This window comes from Hyperolius riggenbachi, chromosome 5, assembly GCF_040937935.1.
Source record: "Hyperolius riggenbachi isolate aHypRig1 chromosome 5, aHypRig1.pri, whole genome shotgun sequence".
NCBI lineage: Eukaryota > Metazoa > Chordata > Amphibia > Anura > Hyperoliidae > Hyperolius > Hyperolius riggenbachi.
Genome location: NC_090650.1, coordinates 281,712,246 through 281,737,740, shown reverse-complemented (window position 1 = coordinate 281,737,740; position 25,495 = coordinate 281,712,246). Strand labels below are relative to the sequence as shown.

At 47.0% G+C, this 25,495-nt stretch overlaps 1 protein-coding gene across 1 annotated transcript in view; it reads left to right on the top strand.

Annotated features, from left to right (window-relative positions):
- LOC137518761 (cytidine monophosphate-N-acetylneuraminic acid hydroxylase-like) overlaps window positions 1-25,495 on the top strand; it is a 285,541-nt gene that overhangs the window by 190,050 nt on the left and 69,996 nt on the right. The window contains exons 10-13 of the mRNA XM_068236998.1: window positions 7,548-7,688; window positions 9,808-9,982; window positions 15,255-15,371; window positions 21,272-21,387. Of these exons, the coding sequence (XP_068093099.1) occupies window positions 7,548-7,688; window positions 9,808-9,982; window positions 15,255-15,371; window positions 21,272-21,387 (549 nt within the window). The remainder of the gene's footprint in view (window positions 1-7,547; window positions 7,689-9,807; window positions 9,983-15,254; window positions 15,372-21,271; window positions 21,388-25,495) is intronic.

The following is a 25,495-nucleotide window of genomic DNA, read 5'->3' as shown; positions in this document are numbered from 1 at the left end:
AACACACAGACAGCAGGAGGCAATACAGCAGCAGGCAGCGTGAGGAGGATGAGTGTGTGTGGCAGACTGGCATTTGGCAGCAGGCAGGATGGCAGGCAGCGAGACATAGTAGGCCCTGGTTCCTAGCGGTGGTTCCAGTGCCGTAAATGAACATCATGAGGTTCCAGACAGCGGTCGTGAAGCCCACATTGTGTCCAATACACAATTGGGACAGCACAGTTTTCAACCCGGACACCTCTAAATTAATTACAATTTAAAAAAAAAAAAATAATGCAACTCTTGTTGAGCGTAATAGCTGGTGGTGCATGGGCAGCAGCACCTTGTAATGTGTTCCCTGGCAGTGGAGAGGAGACACAGACAGCAGGAGGAAATATAATAGCAGGCAGCGTGAGGAGGATAAGTGTGTGGCAGACTGGCATTTGGCAGCAGGCAGGAGGGCAGGCAGCGAGACATAGTAGGCCCTGGTTCCTAGCGGTGGTTCCAGGGCCGTAAATGAACATTATGAGGTTCCAGACAGCGGTCGTGAAGCCCACATTGTGTCCAATACACAATTGGGACAGCACAGTTTTCAACCCGGACACCTCTAAATTAATTACAATTTAAAAAAAAAAAAAATAATGCAACTCTTGTTGAGCGTAATAGCTGGTGGTGCATGGGCAGCAGCACCTTGTAATGTGTTCCCTGGCAGTGGAGAGGAGACACAGACAGCAGGAGGAAATATAATAGCAGGCAGCGTGAGGAGGATAAGTGTGTGGCAGACTGGCATTTGGCAGCAGGCAGGAGGGCAGGCAGCGAGACATAGTAGGCCCTGGTTCCTAGCGGTGGTTCCAGGGCCGTAAATGAACATTATGAGGTTCCAGACAGCGGTCGTGAAGCCCACATTGTGTCCAATACACAATTGGAACAGCACAGTTTTCAACCCGGACACCTCTAAAATAATTACAATTCTTTTTTTTGTTTTTAAATTATTGCAGCTATTGTTGAGCGTAATAGCTGGTGGTGCATGGGCAGCAGCACCTTGTAATGTGTTCCCTGGCAGTGGAGAGGAGACACAGACAGCAGGAGGAAATATAATAGCAGGCAGCGTGAGGAGGATAAGTGTGTGGCAGACTGGCATTTGGCAGCAGGCAGGAGGTCAGACAGCGAGACATAGTAGGCCCTGGGTCCTAGCGGTGGTTCCAGGGCCGTAAATACACAGCATGAGGTTCCAGACAGCGGTTGTGAAGCCCACATTGTGTCCAATACACAATTGGGACATCACAGTTTTCAACCCGGACACCTCTAAAATAATTACAATTTTTTTTTTCAAATTAATGCAGCTATTGTTGAGCGTAATAGCTGGTGGCGCATGGGCAGCAGCACCTTGTAATGTGTTCCCTGGCAGTGGAAACACACAGACAGCAGGAGGCAATACAGCAGCAGGCAGCGTGAGGAGGATGAGTGTGTGTGGCAGACTGGCATTTGGCCGCAGGCAGGAGGGCAGGCAGCGAGACATAGTAGGCCCTGGGTCCTAGCGGTGGTTCCAGGGCCGTAAATACACAGCATGAGGTTCCAGACAGCGGTCGTGAAGCCCACATTGTGTCCAATACACAATTGGGACATCACAGTTTTCAACCCGGACTCCTCTAAAATAATTTAAAAAAAAATTTTTTCAAATTAATGCAGCTATTGTTGAGCGTAATAGCTGGTGGCGCATGGGCAGCAGCACCTTGTAATGTGTTCCCTGGCAGTGGAAACACACAGAGAGCAGGAGGCAATACAGCAGCAGGCAGCGTAAGGAGGATGAGTGTGTGTGGCAGACTGGCATTTGGCCGCAGGCAGGAGGGCAGGCAGCGAGACATAGTAGGCCCTGGGTCCTAGCGGTGGTTCCAGGGCCGTAAATACACAGCATGAGGTTCCAGACAGCGGTCGTGAAGCCCACATTGTGTCCAATACACAATTGGGACATCACAGTTTTCAACCCGGACACCTCTAAAATAATTACAATTTTTTTTTTTCAAATTAATGCAGCTATTGTTGAGCGTAATAGCTGGTGGCGCATGGGCAGCAGCACCTTGTAATGTGTTCCCTGGCAGTGGAAACACACAGACAGCAGGAGGCAATACAGCAGCAGGCAGCGTGAGGAGGATGAGTGTGTGTGGCAGACTGGCATTTGGCAGCAGGCAGGAGGGCAGGCAGCGAGACATAGTAGGCCCTGGGTCCTAGCGGTGGTTCCAGGGTCGTAAATACACAGCATGAGGTTCCAGACAGCGGTCGTGAAGCCCACATTGTGTCCAATACACAATTGGGACATCACAGTTTTCAACCCGGACACCTCTAAAATAATTACAATTTTTTTTTTTTTTCAAATTAATGCAGCTATTGTTGAGCGTAATAGCTGGTGGCGCATGGGCAGCAGCACCTTGTAATGTGTTCCCTGGCAGTGGAGACACAGACAGCAGGATGAAATACAACAGCAGCAGCAGGTGTATGTGTGTGTGCCAGTCGTCACTTCATGTCCCCCTCTCGCCGACAACAGGGGCCATGAATTTCGCCTTCCACCCAAGCCTGGTTCATTTTGAGAAACGTCAGTCTGTCCACAGACTTGTGAGACAGACGAGATCGCTTCTCAGTGACGACTCCACCGGCTGCACTGAAGTAACGCTCTGACAGTATGCTGGAAGGGGGGCAGGAGAGCACTTCCAGGGCGTACTGCGCAAGCTCGCTCCAGATTGGCAGGTGCTTGACCCAATACTCCATGGGATCAACAGGGGCAACGCTGTCAAGCCCGCTGAAGGACCCCGTGTAGTCAGCCACCATGCGGGTCAAGCGCTGCCTGTGACTGGAGAAGGATGCTGCTGCAGGCACCTCCTCTCTAGTCCTTGGCAGCTCTACACTCATGTAGAGCTCGTTGGTCAGAGACAGCAGGTCTGTGGTGCGCGTGCGCTTGCTGCTGGTGGATGCAGGCACCTGCTGCTGCCTCTGTGCTGGCTGGACAGTGGGGGTGGATGGCTGAGGGAAGGCTTCCTCCAAGCGCTCAACAAGGACAGCTGCAAATCCCTCATTTGTTGCGCACGGTCTCCTCCTGCAGGCAGGAACTGGCTGAGCTTCCCCTTCAGACGTGGGTCCAGCATCATGCAGATCCAGATGTCCTCCCTCTGCTTCATCTGGATCACCCTTGGGTACTTGCGCAGGCACCTCAGCATGTGCGCTGCCATTGGGAAGAGTCTGGCCACGTCTGTTGGCACATCATCGGTATCCCCAGAGCCAAGAGTGCTGTCCTCCTCTTCCTCTGCCCCCTCCACCTCATCCTCTCTCCACCCCCGCACCAGTCCAGCTGCGCTCTGCTGCTCCCCCTCATCAGCAGCAAGGTCAGGGACCTCCACCAACTCCGAGCCCTCCTCCTCAGAGGTGGCCTGTGAAGCTGCCTGCAGCTCCTGCTGGTCCAAGGCTGCCGCTCCCTCTTCCAGCAGTGCATACAGGGCCCTGTCCAGCACACACACCATGGGCACCCACTCGCACACCATTGCATGGTCCCTGCTCACCATGTTGGTGGCCTGCAGGAAGGGTGCCAGGACGGAGCACACCTGCTGCATGTGCCCCCAGTCCTCCGTGGAGATGATGGACGGGAGGTTGGTGGCAGCACGCCCAGTTGCAGTGAGGGAGGCAACTGTTGCTCGTGCAACGTACTGGCTGACAGCCTGCCTCTGTTCAACCAGATGCTCCAACATCGCCAGGGTGGAGTTCCAGCGAGTTGGAACATCGAGCATGAGCCGGTGCTGTGGCAGGTGCAGCTCCTTCTGCACCTCTTCCAGGCTCGCCACGGCTGCAGGCGAGTGCCAGAAGTGACGCACAACCTTCCTTGCCGCCTCAAGGAGTCGATCCATCCCCTGGTAGGTCCGCAGGAACTTTTGGACTACCAGGTTTAGGACGTGCGCCAGGCAGGGGATGTGGGTCAGGTCTCCCCTGCTGATTGCAGCAACCAGGTTTGCCCCATTGTCGGACACCACCTCTCCGACTCTGAGGCCTCTGGGGGTCAGCCAATTCCTCTCCTGCTCTCGGAGTTTGGCCAAGACGTGGTTCGCCGTCAGTTTGGTCTTCCCCAGGCTGACCAATTCCAGCAGCGCTTGGCAGTGGCGGGGCTTCACGCTGCTGCTGAGGCGGGGGGTTTGGGCTGGTGTGCCGGAGGATGGAAGCGGATCAGAGGAACCGGCTGCTGTTCCGCTGACTCTGCATGGTGGCACCACCCACTGCGTTGTTGGTGCTGCTGCTGCTCTGACAGTGCCGGCCGATGCTGCTCCCCTCTCCTCACCCCCTTCCACCAAGCTGACCCAATGCGTGGTGAAGGACAGATAGCGGCCTGTCCCAAACCGGCTGCTCCACGAGTCCATGGTGACGTGGACCCGTTGACCCACTGCGTGCTCCAGGCCTCTCCCGACATTGGCCATTACAGAGCGGTGACGTGCAGGGATGGCCGTGCGTGCAAAATAATGTCAGCTGGGGATTGGCCAATCGGGGGCTGCACACATCAGGAGCGCACGCATGTCGCTCCCCTCCTGCACAAGGGAATAAGGCAGGAGTTGGGAGCACATGGCCCGTGCCAGCAAGCCGTTCATCTGACGCACGCGGCGGCTGCTGGGAGGCAGAACCCTGACCACCCCCTAGAAGGTGTCGCTGAGCAGGGTCTGGCGAGGCCTTTTGCTGGCACGGGAAGCAGTGGAGGGAGCAGAGGAGGCCACTGAGGACTGGCTGCCAGAACAGGCCTCAGTGTCGGCGGCAGGAGTTGCAGAGGGAGGAGGAGCAGTGCGTTGCTGACGCACTCCAGCTGCCGACGGCTTTGCAGTGGTGGCGGGTCTGCCACTGCCAGCTTCCTTCAACTTCACGAACTCCTCATGCTCGTGAAAATGTTTCCCTGCAAGGTGGTTGACCAGAGAGGTGGTGCCAAACGCAGAGGGCTCCTTCCCTCTGCTGAGCTGCTTGCGGCACTGGTTGCAGGTGGCATACTTGCACTCCAAATATGGAAGGGTGAAAAAATTCCATATTGGGGAGGTGAAGTTGCCCCTTCGGATGGAAGGTGCTGCTGCCGCTGGTCTCCCTGTGGTGGTTGGGGGGGGGGGGTTCTTGGTGCGGCTGGTGGTGGCACTGGCAGAACTCGTCTCCTGATCAGCACGCTGTGTGGCCTGCATACCACGCCCACTTGTGATCCTGCCCATGCCTGCGATGCTGATCCTTCTAGTAAGTCCCGCAGACGCATCCTCCTCCTCCTCCTCAGAGCTGATGACATCCCCACTCCCAGGACCTGGCAACCAGTCTTTGTCCTTCACAGTGTCATCATCATCCTCCCCCTCCGCAAACATGTCCTGCTGGGATCCCCCAAACTCCCCTTCTGCATGCATGGGCGGATGGACAGTCACCACTGTCTGATTGTCCAAAGCATCAAGGTGCTGCTGAGTGACAGGGTGCTGGTGTTGTCCGCTGGAGCTGGAGAACTGCACTCCTCCTCCTCTCCCCCAGGCAGTGCTGGGCGGCTGCTGCTGCTCTTGCGAATAGGAGTGGTGGCGGGGGTGGAGGACTCGGTTCCAGAGCTAATGGTGGCCTGCTCATCCACCATCAGTTCCACTACAGCGTCTGCGTCCTTCTCCTCAATAGGACGGCTACGACCTGGCAGTGGGAGGAACATCTGGGCCACACGCTGCTGCTGCTGCTGCTGCTGTGTCTCTGCAGCGTGACTCCCAGCTGTTGGGCGACCAAGACATCCACGGCCAGTGGCTAATGGCGGAATAGCCACTGGTGCAGATGCAGAACTGCGCATGGTGGTGGTGGCGCGGCTGCCACGCCCACGACCTCCTCTCTTGGCGATGCCCTTGCTGCCCTTGCTGCCCCTGCCCAAACCGCGGCTGCCAGTGCCAGACATCGTATGTTTTTAATATTATACAAATGAAAAATAAAACTTATGTATGTAAAGGCGGGTGGGACAAGTGGGGTACTTTAATGGGGTGGGACTGGTGGTGGTGGGTGTGTGAGGTGACGGACAGGTGTACTCTACAGCAGAGATCAGTGTAGCGCTAACGAGAGAGTGCGCAGTGCGCACACAAAGACCCTAGCTGACGCTGACTGACGGTGTCCCTATACACAGACTACAGTACAAGTCAGCGAATACACAATAGAAGTAATATATAAACAATAGGACGGGTGTAGCACTAACGAGAGGGTGCGGACAGGGCAGACGTGCACTGCGCACACAAAGACCCTAGGTAACGCGGTGACGGACGGTACCTATACACAGACTAGAGTACAGTACACTACAGTACTACTAACTAAACAATAGAAGAATCTAGCTAAATAATCCAACAGGTGTGACTAGATTACAGAGAGCAGATACAGCAGGACAGGTATAGCAGTAAAGCTGAGCCTTGCTAACTACAAAATAGTACAAATCTATCTAACACAGAAGTAGTAGTAGTACAGGAGTAGAGTAGGACAGGTGATAGCACAGGTAAGGTAACTAGAGACTAGAGCACAGAGCAGCAGGGCAGGCTGCCTTGCCTAGGCACAGGGCCTAGCTGCTGGCTGCAGGCCTGCAGCAGCACCAGTAACAGTCTCTCTCCCTCCCTAGTCCCTAGTAATCACCCAAACTAAACTGCCTAAAATACAATCTATCTACAATACAAAGCAATACAGTTGAAGATCAAGTGTTGGAGTGTAAAAACGCTAGGTTTAGAACAATAGCAATGCACTTGCACACAGACAAAAAGCACTGGAGCAGTTCTCTCAGTACTATCAGTCAGTAAGTCGCAAGCAGGACGAGTGAGGCAAGATGGCGTCCGCTATTTATAGAGGGGGGCTTGGCCAGGCTCCCCCTCTGTGATTGGCTGCAGTCAGAGGGCTGGGAGCCCTCTGATTCGCTTGTGAGGACTCGAGATGACGTCTGGCGTGACGCTATCCGAGCTCGTGACGCTATCCGAGCTCGGATAGCTAGGATATCTCCGGATATCTGATTGCTATCCGGGTGCGCTCGGATAGCACAGCCCGGATAGCTAATACTATTCGAGCTCGGTATTCGAGCTCAAATAGTGAAAAAAGAGCTAGGATATCCGAGTAACTCGGATATCCTAGCTCAGATGAGCATCACTGGGGTGGGGTACGTGTGGGGGACTGTGCAGCTACAGCTTCTATTCCTAATTTATTTAAGGATCCACAGGGGAACTTAAATAGACATTAAATTATTGTCCTAGAAACACAAGTGGTTAGGTTAACAGCCGCCTTAGCCGAGTGAGTGTCATCTTCATCTAGCATGCTTCATACTATAGTCCAACTCAGTCTCAGTCTTACTGACAAGAAAATGTCATTTACATACATGTATTCCTAATCCTTACAGTGGGAAAGCATTAGTTTTATGTAGGCGTGGGAATGTACACACATTTTGATCTCCTGTTTCGTGTCAGTTCAGGTACTCTTTTTAAAAAGCTGTAGCAGTAGTTGAAATGTCTACTAGTATTCCGTCTCCTCTTTCTTGCATTTATAACTGGCTTGGTTCAGTATTTGACTGTGGTTTATTTTTATTGTAGGTATGTTAGGGATATCAACCATAAGAACGATGCTGCAACATTAAATCAGTTAATAAATAAAACATCAAATGTTATTACATGGACACCAAAGCCCGGAGCAAAGCTGGATGTTGGTAGATTACTAAAAGATCCAACTGACAGGTAGTGAATTCTGCATTATTATGTACTATTTTCCAGTTAACACTCACAGTTCATAAATTAATGTACAGTGGTGTGAAAAACTATTTGCCGCCTTCCTGATTTCTTATTCTTTTGCATGTTTGTCACACTTAAATGTTTCTGCTCATCAAAAACCGTTAACTATTAGTCAAAGATAACATAATTGAACACAAAATGCAGTTTTAAATGATGGTTTTTATTATTTAGTGAGAAAAAAAACTCAAAATCTACATGGCCCTGTGTGAAAAAGTGATTGCCCCCCTTGTTAAAAAAAATAACTTAACTGTGGTTTATCACACCTGAGTTCAATTTCTGTAGTCACCCCCAGGCCTGATGACTGCCACACCTGTTTCAATCAAGAAATCACTTAAATAGGAGCTATCTGACACAGAGAAGTAGACCAAAAGCACCTCAAAAGCTAGACATCATGCCAAGATCCAAATTCAGGAACAAATGAGAACAAAAGTACTGTAACTGAGATCTATCAGTCTGGTAAAGGTTATAAAGCCATTTCTAAAGCTTTGGGACTCCAGCGAACCACAGTGAAAGCCATTATCCACAAATGGCAAAAACATAGAACAGTGATGAACCTTCCCAGAAGTGGCCGGCCAACCAAAATTACCCCAAGAGCGCAGAGAAAACTCATCCGAGAGGCCACAAAAGACCCCAGGACAACATCTAAAGAACTGCAGGCCTCACTTGCCTCAATTAAGGTCAGTGTTCACGACTCCACCATAAGAAAGAGACTGGGCAAAAATGGCCTGCATGGCAGATATCCAAGGCGCAAACCACTTTTAAGCAAAAAGAACATCAAGGCTCATCTCAATTTTGCTAAAAAAACATCTCAATGATTGCCAAGACTTTTGGGAAAATACCTTATGGACCGACGAGACAAAAGTTGAACTTTTTGGAAGGTGCGTGTCCCGTTACATCTGGCGTAGAAGTAACACAGCATTTGAGCAAAAGAACATCATACCAACAGTAAAATATGGTGGTGGTAGTGTGATGGTCCGGGTTGTTTTGCTGCTTCAGGACCTGGAAGGCTTGCTGTGATAGATGGAACCATGAATTCTACTGTCTACCAAAAAATCCTGAAGGAGAATGTCCGGCCATCTGTTCGTCATCTCAAGCTGAAGCGATCTTGGGTGCTGCAGCAGGACAATGACCCAAAACACACCAGCAAATCCACCTCTGAATGGCTGAAGAAAAACAAAATGAAGACTTTGGAGTGGCCTAGTCAAAGTACTGACCTGAATCCTATTGAGATGTTGTGGCATGACCTTAAAAAGGCGGTTCATGCTAGAAAACCCTCAAATAAAGCTGAATTACAACAATTCTGTGAAGATGAGTGGGCCAAAATTCCTCCAGAGTGCTGTAAAAGACTTGTTGCAAGTTATCGCAAACGCTTGATTGCAGTTATTTCTGCTAAGGGTGGCCCAACCAGTTATTAGGTTCAGGGGGCAATTTATTTTTCACACAGCTCCATGTAGGTTTTGAGTTTTTTTTCTCACTAAATAATAAAAACCATCATTTAAAACTGCATTTTGCGTTCAATTATGTTATCTTTGACTAATAGTTAACGGTTTTTGATGAGCAGAAACATTTAAGTGTGACAAACATGCAAAAGAATAAGAAATCAGGAAGGGGGCAAATAGTTTTTCACACCACTGTATATTTTATGGAAAACAAAAGCAAAGAAGCGTCTCTGCCTCCACCTGTTTATTGCAGAAGTTTCTCTGCTTGGTTTGATCTGTAAATAAAGTATCACAAGGCAATCTGATCGTTTTGTACTAGCAACCACAATCTTATCAATTTGCTTCTAAGTGAAGTGTGAATGATTAACCCTTCCAGTAACTTTATAGAAATATTTTTTCCTAGCACTAGCAGTTCTTATGATGTGTTTAATCTTTTAAAACATAAGCAAAATTTTGACTTTTATACCACTTTTTAAGAAAAAGTCAAATTTTTGACATTAATTTGATGAAAATAAGTCCCCATCAAATTGGCCATATTTGAGCCAAATGTTACTCGCATCAGATCACTGGCCTTAGTATCATTTTTACCAATATTACAATGTTTTTTTTATTGTTTTGTTGTATAGAGAAGCTATTGTTGATCCACCACAAGGCACAAAAATATTAAAAGATTCCTGGGACTTTGCTACATATTTGGGACCCATGTCTCTTTCATTTAAGGATGAGATCTTTAAATACCCATCTTGGATTAAAGAATATTACACCTGGGCTGGATTCAAGGGCTACAACCTGGTAGTCAGGGTAAGCATAAAACTGCCATTATGTGTTGATATTGCAAGTGCAGATAAAAAAAACTGTTTTGTTGATTTTTACTAGGCAGTGTACAGTTACATAGTTTGGTTAAAAAAATACATATCCCAATTGACTCAGGGGAAGGTATAAAAAACCCTTACAAGGCTTTGGCCAATTATCCATTAAGGGGAAATAATTTCTTCCCGACCCCATGTGGCAGTCAGAAAAAATCCCTGGATTAAGGCCTGAGTCCATTAATGCAGCTGTGTCCGCTTCTGTCCACTTTTCAGCATCTTTAACAATGATGTATTGCTGAAAAGCGGACTCAACTGCGTTAGTGGGCTCAGGCCCTCAACACTGCTGGGAATTTACTAGTAATTATAGTCACGGATGTCCTTCAATGTAATAGGATATATTATGCATTTTATACTGACAATGGTGGGCTGCAAGCCTGTAACCACCAACAGAACCTTTGGGGAGGTACTCGTCCCCCATTAGGGTTTCCAGGTACTATGGAGACAGGAACTGGATGGTTGCCCTCCTAAGAGGTATTTTAGGTGGGCTGGAAAAAAAAGGGGCGCAGGCAGCTAGTGGACAAAAAGGGCGCCACCATTCACTCCCATAATAAATATCGTTTAATGGGCGCCGAACAGGAAAAAAGGGCCCCGGAGATAAATAACGTTTTACAAATGGCTCTCAGAGATTTTTAATGTTTTATGTGCTTGTGATGATTTACATTTAGAAAATGCACCCGTGACGAATAACGTTTATAAAAATACTAGGCACCACCAGGGGGTCTTAGGTTTAGGCACCACCAGGGGGGTCTTAGGTTTAGGCACCACCAGGGGAGTTTTAGGTTTAGGCACCACCAGGGGAGTCTTAGGTTTAGGCATCACCAGGGGGGTCTAGGGGTTAGGGATAGGTACAGGGAGGGTTCTGTGTGAGAGAAGGGTTAGGTATAGTTTTAGTAAAATTTTAGTAATACTTACTAATGTTTTACAGCACTTATTACGAACGTAGTTATATTTATATCATTGATATAAACAATATTTTCAGATTTTATTATAAGAAGAAACCATAAATGAAGGTTAATCACAATAATATACAATTATAACGATTAAACATATATTATCGTTTTTTTAACAAACGTAATTATAAGTTTCACTTTTGAAACAGAGAAGATTAACGTTTTCACTATTGCCGATTTCATACACATTATTTAATGATTTATAGATTTGTGTAAAACATTATTTGTACACTAAACACAAAACAATATTATCGTTTACACCCCGCACCCTTTTTTCCCAACGCCCTTTTTGTACGTACGCATTTTAGGTACAACTAACTAAACTAAAAACCACAACCCCACCACTGAGGTGTAACAGTATACAAACTAGTTTGGAGAAACCCAATTCTAAACGCTACTTCTATACAGTTTAAAAAAAGGAGAAGCAGGGGTCTAGTCCTGCGTGAACGCGGGTTGGACGACGTCCACTTACTTTTTTTGGAGAGTGGACGTCGTCCACCCTAGCATATGTGGAGGGGTGCAGCGCAGTGGAGAGGAGCATTGTGCAGAGCAGTGGGGAAGGGCGGACGTCTTCCCCCCCACCCCCCCCCCCCCCTTCTCTCACCTTGTGGCTCCTCTTCCTGGCTCTCCCCTCCAGAACGATTGCAGCGGTGGCTGGCTGCAGGCATCAGTGGGCGGGACTTACCTCCTCCTGTTCCGGCGAGTTGAAGCTGTGCGTGCCGCTGCTCTGGTCTTCACTAGACCAGACTAGCGGCACGCAAAGCTTCAACTCGCCGGAACGAGGAGGAGGTAAGTCCCGCCCACTGATGCCCGCTGCCAACCACCGCCGCAATCGTTCTGGAGGGGAGAGCCAGGAAGAGGAACCCCAAGGTGAGGGAAGGGGGGGGGGGGGAGATGTCCGCCCTTCCCCACTGCTCTGCACAATGCTCCTCTCCACTGCTCTGCTCCCCTCCAGCTGGGGGGACACCTGGCTACCGATTCTGGGGACGCCTATAGACTGGCTATACTGGGGACACCTATACACCTGGCTACATATACTGGGGACACCTATACACCTGGCTACATATACTGGGGACACCTATACACCTGGCTACATATACTGGGGACACCTATACACCTGGCTACATATACTGCGGACACCTATACACCTGGCTACATATACTGGGGACACCTATACACCTGGCTACATATACTGCGGACACCTATACACCTGGCTACATATACTGGGGACACCTATACACCTGGCTACCTATACTGGGGACATCTATACACCTCGCTACATATACTGGGGACACCTATACACCTGGCTATACTGGGGGCACCTATACACCTGGCTACACATATACTGGGGACACCTATACACCTCGCTACATATACTGCGGACACCTATACACCTGGCTATACTAGGGACACCTATACACCTGGCTATACTGGGGGCACCTATACACCTGGCTACATATACTGGGGACACCTATACACCTGGCTACATATACTGGGGACACCTATACACCTCGCTACATATACTGCGGACACCTATACACCTGACTACATATACTGGGGACACATATACACCTGGCTACATATACTGGGGACACCTATACACCTGGCTACATATACTCGGGACACCTATACACCTCGCTACATATACTGGGGAGACCTATACACCTGGCTATACTGGGGGCACCTATACACCTGGTTACACATATACTGGGGACACCTATACACCTCGCTACATATACTGCGAACACCTATACACCTGGCTATACTGGGGACACCTATACACCTGGCTATACTGGGGGCACCTATACACCTGGCTACATTTACTGGGGACACCTATACACCTGGCTACATATACTGGGGACACCTATACACCTGGCTATACTGGGGGCACCTATACACCTGGCTACATATACTGGGGACACCTATACACCTCGCTACACATACTGCGGACACCTATACACCTGGCTATACTGGGGACACCTGAACACCTGGTTACATACACTGGGGACACCTGGCTATACTGGGTCACCTATAGACCTGGCTACCTATTCTGGGGACATCTATACACCTGGCCACCAATTCTGGGAATATCTATACACCTGGCCACCTATTCTGAGGACATCTATACACCTGGCTACCTTTTCTGGTGACATCTCTACATCTGGCCACCTATTCTGGGGACAACTATACACATGGCTACTTATACTGGGGACACCTATAGACCTGGCTAGCTATACTGGGGGTACCTATTTTGGGGGACTGCTGTCAGATCTGTATTTTTGGGAACCGCTGATGCCAGATTACGTGTATTTTGGGGAACTGCTGCCAGATTGTGTATGTTGGGGGACCACTGCTGCCAGATTACACGTATTTTGGGTGTTACGTGTATTTTGGGTGATCCACTGCCAGGTTTCGTGTATTTTGGGGAACTGCTTCCAGATTATGTGTATGTTGGGGGAACTGCTGCTGCCAGATTGTCTATTTTGGGGGAACCACTGCCATATTATCTGTATTTTGGAGGAACCTCTGCCAGATTATGTGTATTTTTGGTGAAATGCTGTCAGATTACATCTACTTTTTGGGGATACACTACGACAGAGCTCAAACTTCCCCTGGCAGACCTTTTATACCACTGCTAAGGCCATGTATATTTGGCCCCACCCATGACCACGCCCACGATATGCTTAACCACGCCCATTTTTGATGCGCCGAGCTACGCGCGGCGCAGAGATTTTTAGGGTGAGTCCACTCACTTCTTTTTCCAGGACTAGACCCCTGAGGAGAAGTATATACCGTGTTTCCACGAAAATAAGACACTGTCTTATATTAATTTTTGCTCCAAAAAAATTTCAGAGGATGTCTTATTTTTTGGGGAAACACCGGTAGTTTTCCTATACAAAATGTACAGTATATACTGCATGCCATGCTGAAACAGCATGCAGAGCTTGTTGTTTGCAGATATTGGCTTTCACTTACAAGAAATTGATTCTGCTGATCATGTGGGTAAGATTCTATTTCTTGCATGCAGAGAACTCTGTCAGGCTCCCCAGAGCTATATAGGATAAGCTGTGTGTCCTGGGAAAAGGTGAAGAGGTGAAGTGCTGCTGATGCTTATCACCACAGATCAGGGGGGCTTGCTCCAACAAAAACACAAATTGCCTGACATATACAGGACTGTAGAACTCACATTTATTGCTGCTCTCCTGTACCCAGGCTTTGTATTGAGCGTGACTTGCTGGTGTCATGTGGCTGCTCCTAGGTCTTACATTTGGGGGATGTCTTACAGTATATTTCAAGCATGCTAGGAATTCCTGCTAGTGCTTATTCTCAGGGGATGTCTTACTTTAGGGGAAACACGGTAGTTCTTACCTCTCCTGAAGAGACTGGTTTGCTTTGTTTACCTTAAAGAACCCCTTTCTAAATAGATAGCAAAACGTTTTTACCGCCATACGCATATCATGTTTCCTTATCCTTTGTACAGTATATGCCTAGGGGCAAAAAGCTCTTATGCCAAGCTTTTGTATTGGCTTCTGATGTATTTATACATGTTAATCAGGCCTTTTTATAAGATAAATAAACCCAGATTGTCCAACTTTTCCTGGTAAACAAAACTGTCCATCCCTTTCATTAATGTAGTTGCTGTCTTTGTACATGTTCTAGTTTAACGTTTAACGTAGTAGCGACCACGCTAGTGAAGGATCACTTCACATCACTTCACATCACACAGAAGATAAAAGGAGCGCGCGTAACTTAGAAAGGAGCTCACTTAACTTAGGAGCGCACGTTGCGCAGTACTATGGCGCATAGTGTGCACGCGCTGATTTTTAACTCACCTGGGACTTCTTCCAGCCCCTTGCAGTCATCTCAGTCCCTTGCCGCAGCTCCGGTGGTCCCCGCTGTCCCGCCCGTGATTATTGTGACCCCTCCAGGGGGGTCGGGGCTTCTGCGCCTGCACAGGCGCGCGTCCACGTCATCTGGCACGTACTGCACCAGGCGCAGAAGAGCCGATCCCATTGGCGGGTCGCTATCATTGCGGGTGGCCATTGGGGACCATCAGAGGTACTGAGACGGCTGCGGGGGGGGGGGGGGGGCTGGAAGAAGCCCCAGGTGAGTAACAAATTTATTTTATTTTTCACATAGGAAGTCCTTTAATGAATCAACCATCATGTCACACTTCAGTTCAGGCACAGCAATATTCATGTCATTCTCGTTTATAATTTTATGGATTTGGTATGACATATTATTTTTCTGTAGATGATTGAAGCTGATGAAGACTTTGCTGACTTACCTCAGGGATACAACTACTTGGTAGATTTCTTGGACCTGTCATTTCCCAGTGAAAGGCCATGCCGGGACCATGCCTATGAAGAAGTAAGACAGCCAATGAATTCCAAAATGAATTCCAAAAAGAGGGTTACAGAATCGAATAAAACGTATTCAAAGCTAAAAAAAGATGATGAATAAGAACTATATCAGCGCAACCACAACTTTTGTATTAATCTAAAAGTCCAAATAAGATAGCTGCCAAAGCCAAGTACTCCAGTGTCCCTTCAATATATGAATAAAATGTTCTGCGCTAATTCACATTTCCATCACCATGCACCAATATAATCAAAGATACGCTTACCAGAAGACGTTAGACCTTAATTACAGGGTCTAACTAGAGCATTGCAGGACCAGCGGCTGGTGACTTCCCTGCCGGCCTCCCTCTTGTTTAAGGATGTCCACAGTTTTCAGGTACCGTGTCCAGCGGTTTAATTCGGTGCACAGTTAAGAATAATAAAAAGATACATCTAAGCTTATCTATCATCAGCTCATTTATTGCAGCAAAGGTTAAAACATACAAAGTAAAATTACATACAGGCCCTTCCGGCAGGGACCCTGATAAAATACAGCATATCAAATCACAGGACGCTGAAACGTCAGCCACGCCTGACAGGTTTCACTACGATAGTTTCCTCAGGGGCTAAAAGAGATGTGGCTGGAACGTCTTTTAAATAGCATCTGCTGTATGTAAGAGGTGTTGCTGGCTCACGCCGGGAGTGCAAGAACATTTCTTGTCTAAAATGGTGTTGCGTTCCAAGCAACGTCACTTCCTCTTCCGTTTTTCAAAATATACGTGAAAGCGTCCAAGCGTACTTGTATACGTCAACACGCTTTATGCGTTCAGTCTTGTCAAGCGTACCCTTCAAAAAAGGAAATTCTTACGTCTCCTGCACGCACCATCGTGCGCAACTACACAATTCAAAATACTTTAGGCACTGTAAATTGCAAATTGGGTACCTTTACTCAACGGTGAACAGACATCGGGTATGCGGTGGGGGTGACAGAGGCCTGACAGCCGTTTCGCTTAACAATAAGCTTCCTCAGAGGCCAATAGTAAGTACTTACTATTGGCCTCTGAGGAAGCTTATTGTTAAGCGAAACGGCTGTCAGGCCTCTGTCATCCCCACCGCATACCCAATGTCTGTTCACCGTTGAGTAAAGGTATCCAATTTGCAATTTACAGTGCCTAAAGTCTTTTTCTTCTGCCATATACACAAGATTTGTCTTAAGGAGTGCACGTAATTGTTGGGTCACCTCCGGTGGTTCAGCTAGTCCATTTTTCTCACTGACATCTAGTGCCAGTTTTTCCTCTCCTTTTTTGCACAATTCAAAATACTTCCGCCCAAACTCTCCAAGGGCAACCATAATAAATGTTGATTTTAATTATTGAAATAAATTAAAATATAAAATAAAAATATAAAACAATGTCTGACTTTGGTAATCGGCATCCTGTATTGTATACAATGAGAAAAACAAAAGTTTGCTTTCTTAAAACAGATAGAATTTATGATAATTCAGGTTGGAGTGAGCTTGAGATATCTCCCAGTGCATCACTGCTGAATATATGCAAATTAACCATTGTTACCCTTAGAAGCTAAACACCCTTCCACAACCGCTGGAATGCAATGATGTGTCAGCTTGTTAATTTGTACAGAGCCATAATAATCCAACATGCATACAGACTGCTTCGGATTGCTTGTTCCTCATCAGTGCATGGCATGGATTAACTTGGCTCTATGGAGTAGGGCTTGTAACACCGAGAGGTACATACTAACCAGCAAGCTCATGGTGAACCAGAACTCATTGGAGTGTGTTGAGGGGCTACAATGGTCCTAAAAGCCCCCTTACTAAAATGCTAAGAAAAACAAAAGTTTGCTTTCTTAAAACAGAAAGAATTTGCGATAATTCAGGTTGGAGTGAGCTTGAGATGTCTCCCAGTGCATCACTGCTGAATATATGCAAATTAACCATTGTTACCCTTAGAAGCAGTGATGCACTGGGAGACTGTCAGCAATATAGTTACCTCTGTGTCTTACCTTCCGCGTCTGACGTCACCTTGCCCGCAGCGGCATCCCTGCAGGCTCCCCTCCGCAGGCCGGGCATCTCCTCATTGCACGGGCATAGATTGTCACACGCGCGCGACAGGCGGCGTGAGCTTTATGCACTAAGGAGGCGAGTCAGCTGACCTCGGCCGCCACCTCCGCAGTGCTGATTGGTCGGCTTGCTCTGGGCGGGCCTTTAGGAATAGCTGCCTGTACTTAACCACTTCACCACTGAGGGGTTTTACCCCCTGACCACCAGAGCAATTTTCACCTTTCAGCGCTCCATCCATTCATTCCTCTATAACTTTATCATAACTTATCACAATGAAATGAACTATATCTTGTTTTTTCCGCCACCAATTAGGCTTTCTTTGGGTGGGACATTATGCCAAGAATTATTTTATTCTAAATGTGTTTTAATGGGAAAATAGGAAAAATGTGGGAAAAAAATTTATTATTTTTCAGTTTCCGGCCATTATAGTTTTTAAATAATGCATGCTACTGTAATTAAAACCCATGAAATGTATGTGCCCTTTTGTCCCGGTTATAAAACCGTTTAAATTATGTCCCTATCACAATGTTTGGCGCCAATATTTTATTTGGAAATAAAGGTGCATTTTTTTCAGTTTTGCGTCCATCCCTAATTACAAGCCCATAGTTTATAAAGTAACAGTGTTATACCCTCTTGACGTAAATATTTAAAAAGTTCAGTCCCTAAGGTAACTATTTATGTATTTTTTTTAATTGTAAATTTTTTAATTTTTTTTTAATTACAAAAAAAAAAAAATGGGGAGTGTGGGAGGTAATGAGTTAATTTTTAGTGTAAAACTAATTTATTTCTATGTAAAAAATGCTAAAGGTGTAGTTTTACTGTTTGGCCACAAGATGGCAACAGTAACTTTTTGTTTATTGCGACCTGCGAGCTCGCAGGAAGTATAAGGAGGCTGTGAGTGTTTGTTTTTTCTCACAATGATCGCGCTGCCCATCGGAGAGCAGTGGATCATTGTGGGGCTTAGATCAACGAACGGGAATGGATTTTCCCGTTCATTGATCTCCGGGCGAGCGGGCGGCGGCGTGTTTACTAGCGGCGGGCAGCGTGTTTACGAGCGGGAGCGCGGAAAGTACGGATTTCTCCGTCCCTGGGGGTTAAAGGATGGAAAAAGGGACGGAGAAATCCGTACGGGCGGGGGTAAAGTGGTTAAACTCAGGGCTTTCAGTAGCCCGTTGTCTGTTGTTGCTGAAACTTTGCAGTGAAAGCTCTCAGACCTTAGTCAGATCCTTGTGTGCTTGATCCGGCAGGACCCCGGGGATTCACACTTAGCTTAGGAAGAAAACATACCATTGTATATTGATTTTCTGTGTATGACTCTTTGCCTGAACCTTTGATTACCCTCTCTGCCTCTCGATTCTGTACCTTGCCAATCTGATCTGCTGCCGACCTCGGCCCGACCTCCACTCTGAACTTGCCTGCTGATTCTGTACTTTCACCCATCTGATCTGTTACCGACCTCGGGCCTGTTTACTTACTACGATTTTGTCTGACGAATATGTACCGCTGCTGACCGACCTGTTACCGACTTTGCTCGTACGACCACTCTCTGGTTAGTGATAGTCCCAGCCACCTAAGGGCTATCACTAAAGGAGTACTCCTAGTATTACTGTGCACTAATACACGTGTGATCACACTCTGAATAAAGTACTGACTACTGTTCTGATAGAGCACATTCTGATCATCAGATACGCCACTGATCATTACAGAGACATCTCAACAAGCTCACTCTAACCTGAATTATCGCAAATTCTTTCTGTTTTAAGAAAGCAAACTTTTGTTTTCCATAGCATTTTAGTAAGAGGGCTTTTAGGACCATTGTAGCCCCTCACACACTCTAATGAGTTCTGGTTCACCATGAGCTTGCTGGTTAGTCTGTACCTCTCGGTGTTACAAGCCCTACTTCATAGAGCCAAATTAATGTATGTCATGCACTGATGAGGATCAGACAATCCGAAACAGTCTGTATGCATGTTGGATTATTATGGCTCTGTACAAATTAACAAGCTGACACATCATTGCATTCCAGCAGTTCTGGAGGGGTTTTTAGCTTCTAAGGGTAACAATGGTTAATTTGCATATATTCAGCAGTCATGCACTGGGAGACATTTCAAGCTAACTCCAACCTGAATTATCGCAAATTCTTTCTGTTTTAAGAAAGCAAACTTTTGTTTTTCTTAGCATTTTAGTAAGGGGGCTTTTAGGACCATTGTAGCCCCTCACACACTCCAATGAGTTCTGGTTCACCATGAACTTGCTGGTTAGTCTGTACCTGTATACAATAAGAATATAATAAGAAATGACACAAATCTGCCATCTAGTGGATTTTCTAAAAACTACATCCAAATATTATGTTAGAATGAACTACTGTACAGTAGACAACATTTTATTATACATTTGAAATAAAACAGTTCAAGTCAGAAGTAGAACTATGCACAGAATTAAACCACTGGACACTGTACCTGAAAACTGTGGACATCTTTAATCAAGAGGGAGGCCCGAAGGGAAGTTACCAGCCGCTGGTCCTGTGATGCTCTAATTAGACCCTGTAATTAAAGTCTAACATCTTCTGGTAAGCGTATCTTTGATTATATTGGTGCATGGTGATGGATATGTGAATTAGCGCAGAAGATTTTATTGATATAAAAAGAAGATGTCCTTCACAGCCAATTTTCTGTTTTTCTATCATCACAAAATATAAATTGTATTGGCTTCTGTGGAGAACTACGCTTAAAGTGGACCCAAATTAAAAATACAAGATTTCAGAAATAAAATCTATTTTCTAAATTATAATAATATATAGCAGCTTTTTTTCAGCTGCATGATGACAAATATAAAATATTTTACATTTATTGGAGGAACCCCTCCCTTCCTTTCAAATTGCAGGGACAAAATCCTGCAAACTGGTGAAGTAGGTGGTGTCCGGCAATGGAGGAATTGCTAATGGCTGCCCCCAGTATAATCCTAGTTATGAAAAGAGAAGGGTGAAAAGCATGCACTGAAATGCTCATAGGCTTGAAGGAGTGTTTATTTATCTTTGTATGTGTCAGAGTGGTGCAACTAAATATTTTTAATTAAAAAAATGTTTGGTTTGGGTCCGCTTTAACATAAAACTCTGAACATATGCTATTACTGAAGCCAGTAGACCCACCCTTCCAGGGGATTCTAGCGTGTTCAGATGTCACAGCGTCATTTAGAGATCCTGTATGCCAGATCTCTAAATCATACTAATGAACAAGCACATTGTCCTTACGCTTATACTGCCCGCCGGCAGGTGCTTGCTAGTGTGCCAAACCATCTTGCTACCTCCCCCCTGACAGAATCTATTCACGATGCTCCGCCAAGCAATATGTTATCATAGTACCCATTCCCCCCAGTGTCACCCTAAGGATTGAGCACCAGCATTATGGGTGACATTGATTGTATGTGTAATTGATAAACGGGAAGCACGGTTTTAATCCCAGCCAGGCCAACATCTGCTAGGAGGTTGTACGTTCTCCGCAAGTTTGTGTGGGTTTGCTCCGGGCATTCTAGTTTCCTCCCACTTCCCAAAAACATTCAGAAAAGGTAATTGGTTTCCCCCCTAAATTGGCCCTAGACTACAATAGACATATGACTATCCTAGGGGTTAGATTGTGAGCTCCTCTGATGGACAATTAGTGCCAAGACTATTTTTAATCTTTAAAGGGCTGCAGAAGATGTCGGAGCTATATAAATACTATGGTAAATAATAAGAGGAATTGTTCATACATCCTAATATAGTATAATGCTATACACATTTTATGTGACTATACTCTAATCCTAAATGCTTCAGAGGCAATAGTAAACTTTGTTTTTACCTTGTTTTATGTCAGATAAGAAGCAGAGCTACAGTCATGAGACATGTTGTGAAAAATGGTCTTCTGTGGGATGACCTATACATTGGCTATCAGACTCGAATTCAGAGGGATCCAGACATCTATCATCACCAGTAAGTTTCTCTTCTTGCTTTTTTTCTGACTAAACTTTAAACATTTGTAGGGATTTCCAGGAGCTAAAGTATACCACCCCTACCCTCTTTTCCTCAAACATCCCCTTCCTGCAAGACATAAAACTTAAAAAGAGGTCTCTCTATACTGGTACCTAAATTACAGCTTCCTCTACCTCTCCAATATCAGGCTTCTCCCTGCAATCCCAGGTAACTTAACAGTCCAGGCCACATTCCACTCCAAAGGACACTGCCCTATGGCAGGTTAAAGGAAAGACCCTTCTCTTATGGAATGATGTTTGTCATTCCCCCTTTCATAATACAAAGAAGGGCACTGCATCATTTTTTACTGAATGCCTAAACTCCCACTCCACCTGACCACCGAGCTCCTCACCACCAAGCAGACTGACAGGCTTTTATTTGCACTCCCAGGGAGCCTGGCAGTCCAGACCACATTCTACGCTACAGGAATCTATGCCATGGGAGTTTGAGTAGCATTATCTGTCAGTACCCCTCACATTCTACAAAGCAGAGCACTGCTTCATTTTCCTGAACTGAACTAAACTTGTCAAAGCATGACAATGTAGAATTTATTTGTGTTAAAAATTGCAGCCCTGCAGGATGGGGATGTGCCAGGCTAGGCTAAATTGCACCCAGGGCGAGGGTGTAAAAATCGCGTCCCTTGTCCCCCACCTGGATCAATTTTTAGGAAAAATGAATGGTGTAAAGTAGAATGTAAATTTCTTGATGTACAGACGCAAGCAATTTTTTTCTGAGTTTTCAATCATTTTTTCATTTGGGGAAAAATTGAACATACTGTATGTGTGTGATACATTGGTCAGATTTTTGAAGATATTAAAAATTGTGTGGTGTGTGTGGCCACCTTAAGAGATTTGCTTCAATGTTAAACTGCACGTTTGTATGTTCATTTGTTCAAACTCATTACAACATTGTGATATAAACATTGGATCTAATGAAAATGTACTGGCATTTTCGATCTCACTATAATTCATATAATGGTTGTATACATATGAGGGCAGATGGTGGGAGTGTTATGCAGGCAGTAGCCCCAGTGATATAAGACAGGAATTCTGCTGAAGCAGGCAATCATTCAAAAGCAGATAGGTTTAGGCATAACTAACATAGACACACACACCTTGGCAGTCACAGTTGTGTCGCAGCCTGCTATTGGTCTTTAGAGATAGTTCAAACAATTCGCTGGCAGGCAGTTCCCGACGAAATTAGGCTATTCGCCGTTCACGTTTAACGTGAATTTTTTTGAAAAAAATTTGCGTTCACATTTTACATTAAAGTCAATGGCCGCCAACTTTAGCGGATAATAGAATTGAATGTAATGTAGAATGTGAACAGCCCAAGATCGCCGGGAACTGTCTGCCGGCGAACTCTTCGGCGAACTGAATGACAAACCAGGGCCGGATTTGTACTTTTTACCACCCAAGGCCCACTGTCATCAACCGCCCTCTCCAACTATTAACATCCTCACCAATTACCGCTGCCAAACCGAAACATTCCTCCACAATAAAAGCAAAATATATTGCCCCCTGGGAGGCTGCGGAAGTATATTTCTAACATGAGCACTAGAGGTAGCAGCACCCTTTTCTATAAGATGTGTTGCCTGTACAGCAGCATAGATCTCTATGTACCCCAGACAGAACTTACATGTTTACAGGATCCACTGTGCTCAGCGACACATATGGCACATGTCAAAAATTGGCGCATGCACATTAAGCTCTAGTGCTCCGGTGTGAGATTTGGAAATCGTTAGAATGATTCAATGTTCTCACCCGGGGGCATTCTGTTTTACTCTGGGAGAATTCACTCTCTCAAAAGTGTGTCAGGAAATAAAATTGTGTGTGTGAGTGATGTGTGTATATGTATGGTATGTGTTTGATGTGTGCAGATATATGCAGTATATGCGTAATACTTGTATATGCGTGGAGTGTATGTGTGCTATGTGGATATAATGTTGAATATGTGTGTATGATGTGTGCATATATATGTGTGTGTTGTGAGAGGGAGCAGAGAGAGACAGGGAGAGAGAGAGGGTGAGAGAAAGAGGGAGGGGTGCAGAGAGAGGCAGGGAGAAAAAGAGGTGGTGCAGATTTAGATGGGTAGAAAGAGGGGTGCAGAGAGAGAGAGAGAGACAGGGAGAGAAAGAGAGGGGAGCAGAGAGAGACCGGGAGAAAGAGGGAGGGGGGGCAGAGAGAGAGGGGGCAGAGAGAGATGGGGAGGAAGGGGCAGAGAGAGAGGGGCAGAGAGAGAGGGGGGCAGAGTGATGGGGAGAAAGAGGGGCAGAAAGAGAGAGAGGGGGGGAGAAAGAGGGGCAGAAAGAGTGAGGGGGCAGAGAAAGATGGGGAGAAAGAGAGAGGGGGAGAAAGAGAGAGAGGCAAAAAGAGAGAGAGGCAGAGAGATGAGGAGAAAAAGAGAGAGGGTCAGAGAGAGATGGGGAAAAAAAGAGAGAGTGGCAGAGAGAGAGGGAATCAGAGAGAGATGGGGAGAAAGAGAGTGAGAGGGGCAGAGAGAGATGGGGAGAAAGAGAGAGAGAGGGGCAGAGAGAGATGGGGAGGGAGAGAGAGAGGGGGGGGGCAGCGAGAGATGGGGAGAAAGGGGCAGAGAGAGAGGGGCAGAGAGAGAGGGGGGCAGAGTGATGGGGAGAAAGAGGGGCAGAAAGAGAGAGAGGGGGGGAGAAAGAGGGGCAGAAAGAGTGAGGGGGCAGAGAAAGATGGGGAGAAAGAGAGAGGGGGAGAAAGAGAGAGAGGCAAAAAGAGAGAGAGGCAGAGAGATGAGGAGAAAAAGAGAGAGGGTCAGAGAGAGATGGGGAAAAAAAGAGAGAGTGGCAGAGAGAGAGGGGATCAGAGAGAGATGGGGAGAAAGAGAGTGAGAGGGGCAGAGAGAGATGGGGAGGGAGAGAGAGAGAGGGGGGCAGCGAGAGATGGGGAGAAAGAGAGAGGGGGGCAGAGAGATATGGGGAGAAAGAGAGAGAGGGGGAGAGAGACAGGGGAAAAGGGGGGAGACAGAATCTTACTAAAGCTATCTCCTTCCTCCACACACTGCAATGTCAGCTCCAGCAGCACGGCAGCTGCAAGACCTTTGACCTCATCTGACCTGGGAGGAGGATAGCTGACACAGACACAGAGGCTGTCGAGTGCTAAATAGCAAAGGGGGAGAAAGATATCTAGCTAAGGCTGAAGTCACGGGGGACAAAGGTAGAATAGCATCATGTAACTTGAGGAGGAGAGGAAGCTGGGCAGCATCGGCAGCATACACACTACACAGGCACAGCTTATGATGTTCACTTTCACTTACAGAGTGCAGGCAGGGTGCAGACGCTGAAAGCTGGAGCCAGGAATGTGCGCAGCAGATAAATAGGGAAGGGGGTCTTGTTCTCCTCGGTGCCTGTGCCCTGGGGCTCTCATGCATTCATCAGCCCCAGCGGCAACGCGAGACCTCCCCATCCTCTACAGTCTCCTGGCCTGCACAGTGCTGATGGGACTCACACGCACAGTCACTTCAGTGGAAGGTATTGTAATTGCCAGCGTGCGCCCTGCTGCAAGATCTGCATGCTGTCCTTGCCACCACTTGGATGCCTGGAGCTGAACTGCCTGGGACTCAGGAGCGAGAATCTGCCACTGGTGCAGGCAGGCTCACTCGAGTCCAGGCAACTTCACTCCATTGCCGCTGCGCACGCCTCCGATCTCCTCCTCAGTACTCCGGCTTCCTCCTCCTCTTAGCCAGGCTACCGCAGCCGCCTCTGCCTGCTCTGCTCACTTCACACACAGACAGAGCAAAGCGGCCAGCGGGGCGGGCAGCTGCGGACAGCTAAGCTAACAGCCTCAGACACATCATGGAGGAGGGTGACAGGTGCAGTTAGTCTGTCACCCGCCCCACAAACAGTAGCAAATTTTGTCGCCCTAGTCCTGGGCTTTGGAGGCCTTCCCACAAATCCGGCCCTGTGACAAACATCATTCCATAAGACATCCATGGCTACAATTACTAGGTAATGCCTAATGATGTTGATCCAGGGATATTATCTGATTGCCACCTGGAGTCGGGAAGGAATTTTTTTCCCTTTTGGGGCTAATTGGACCAT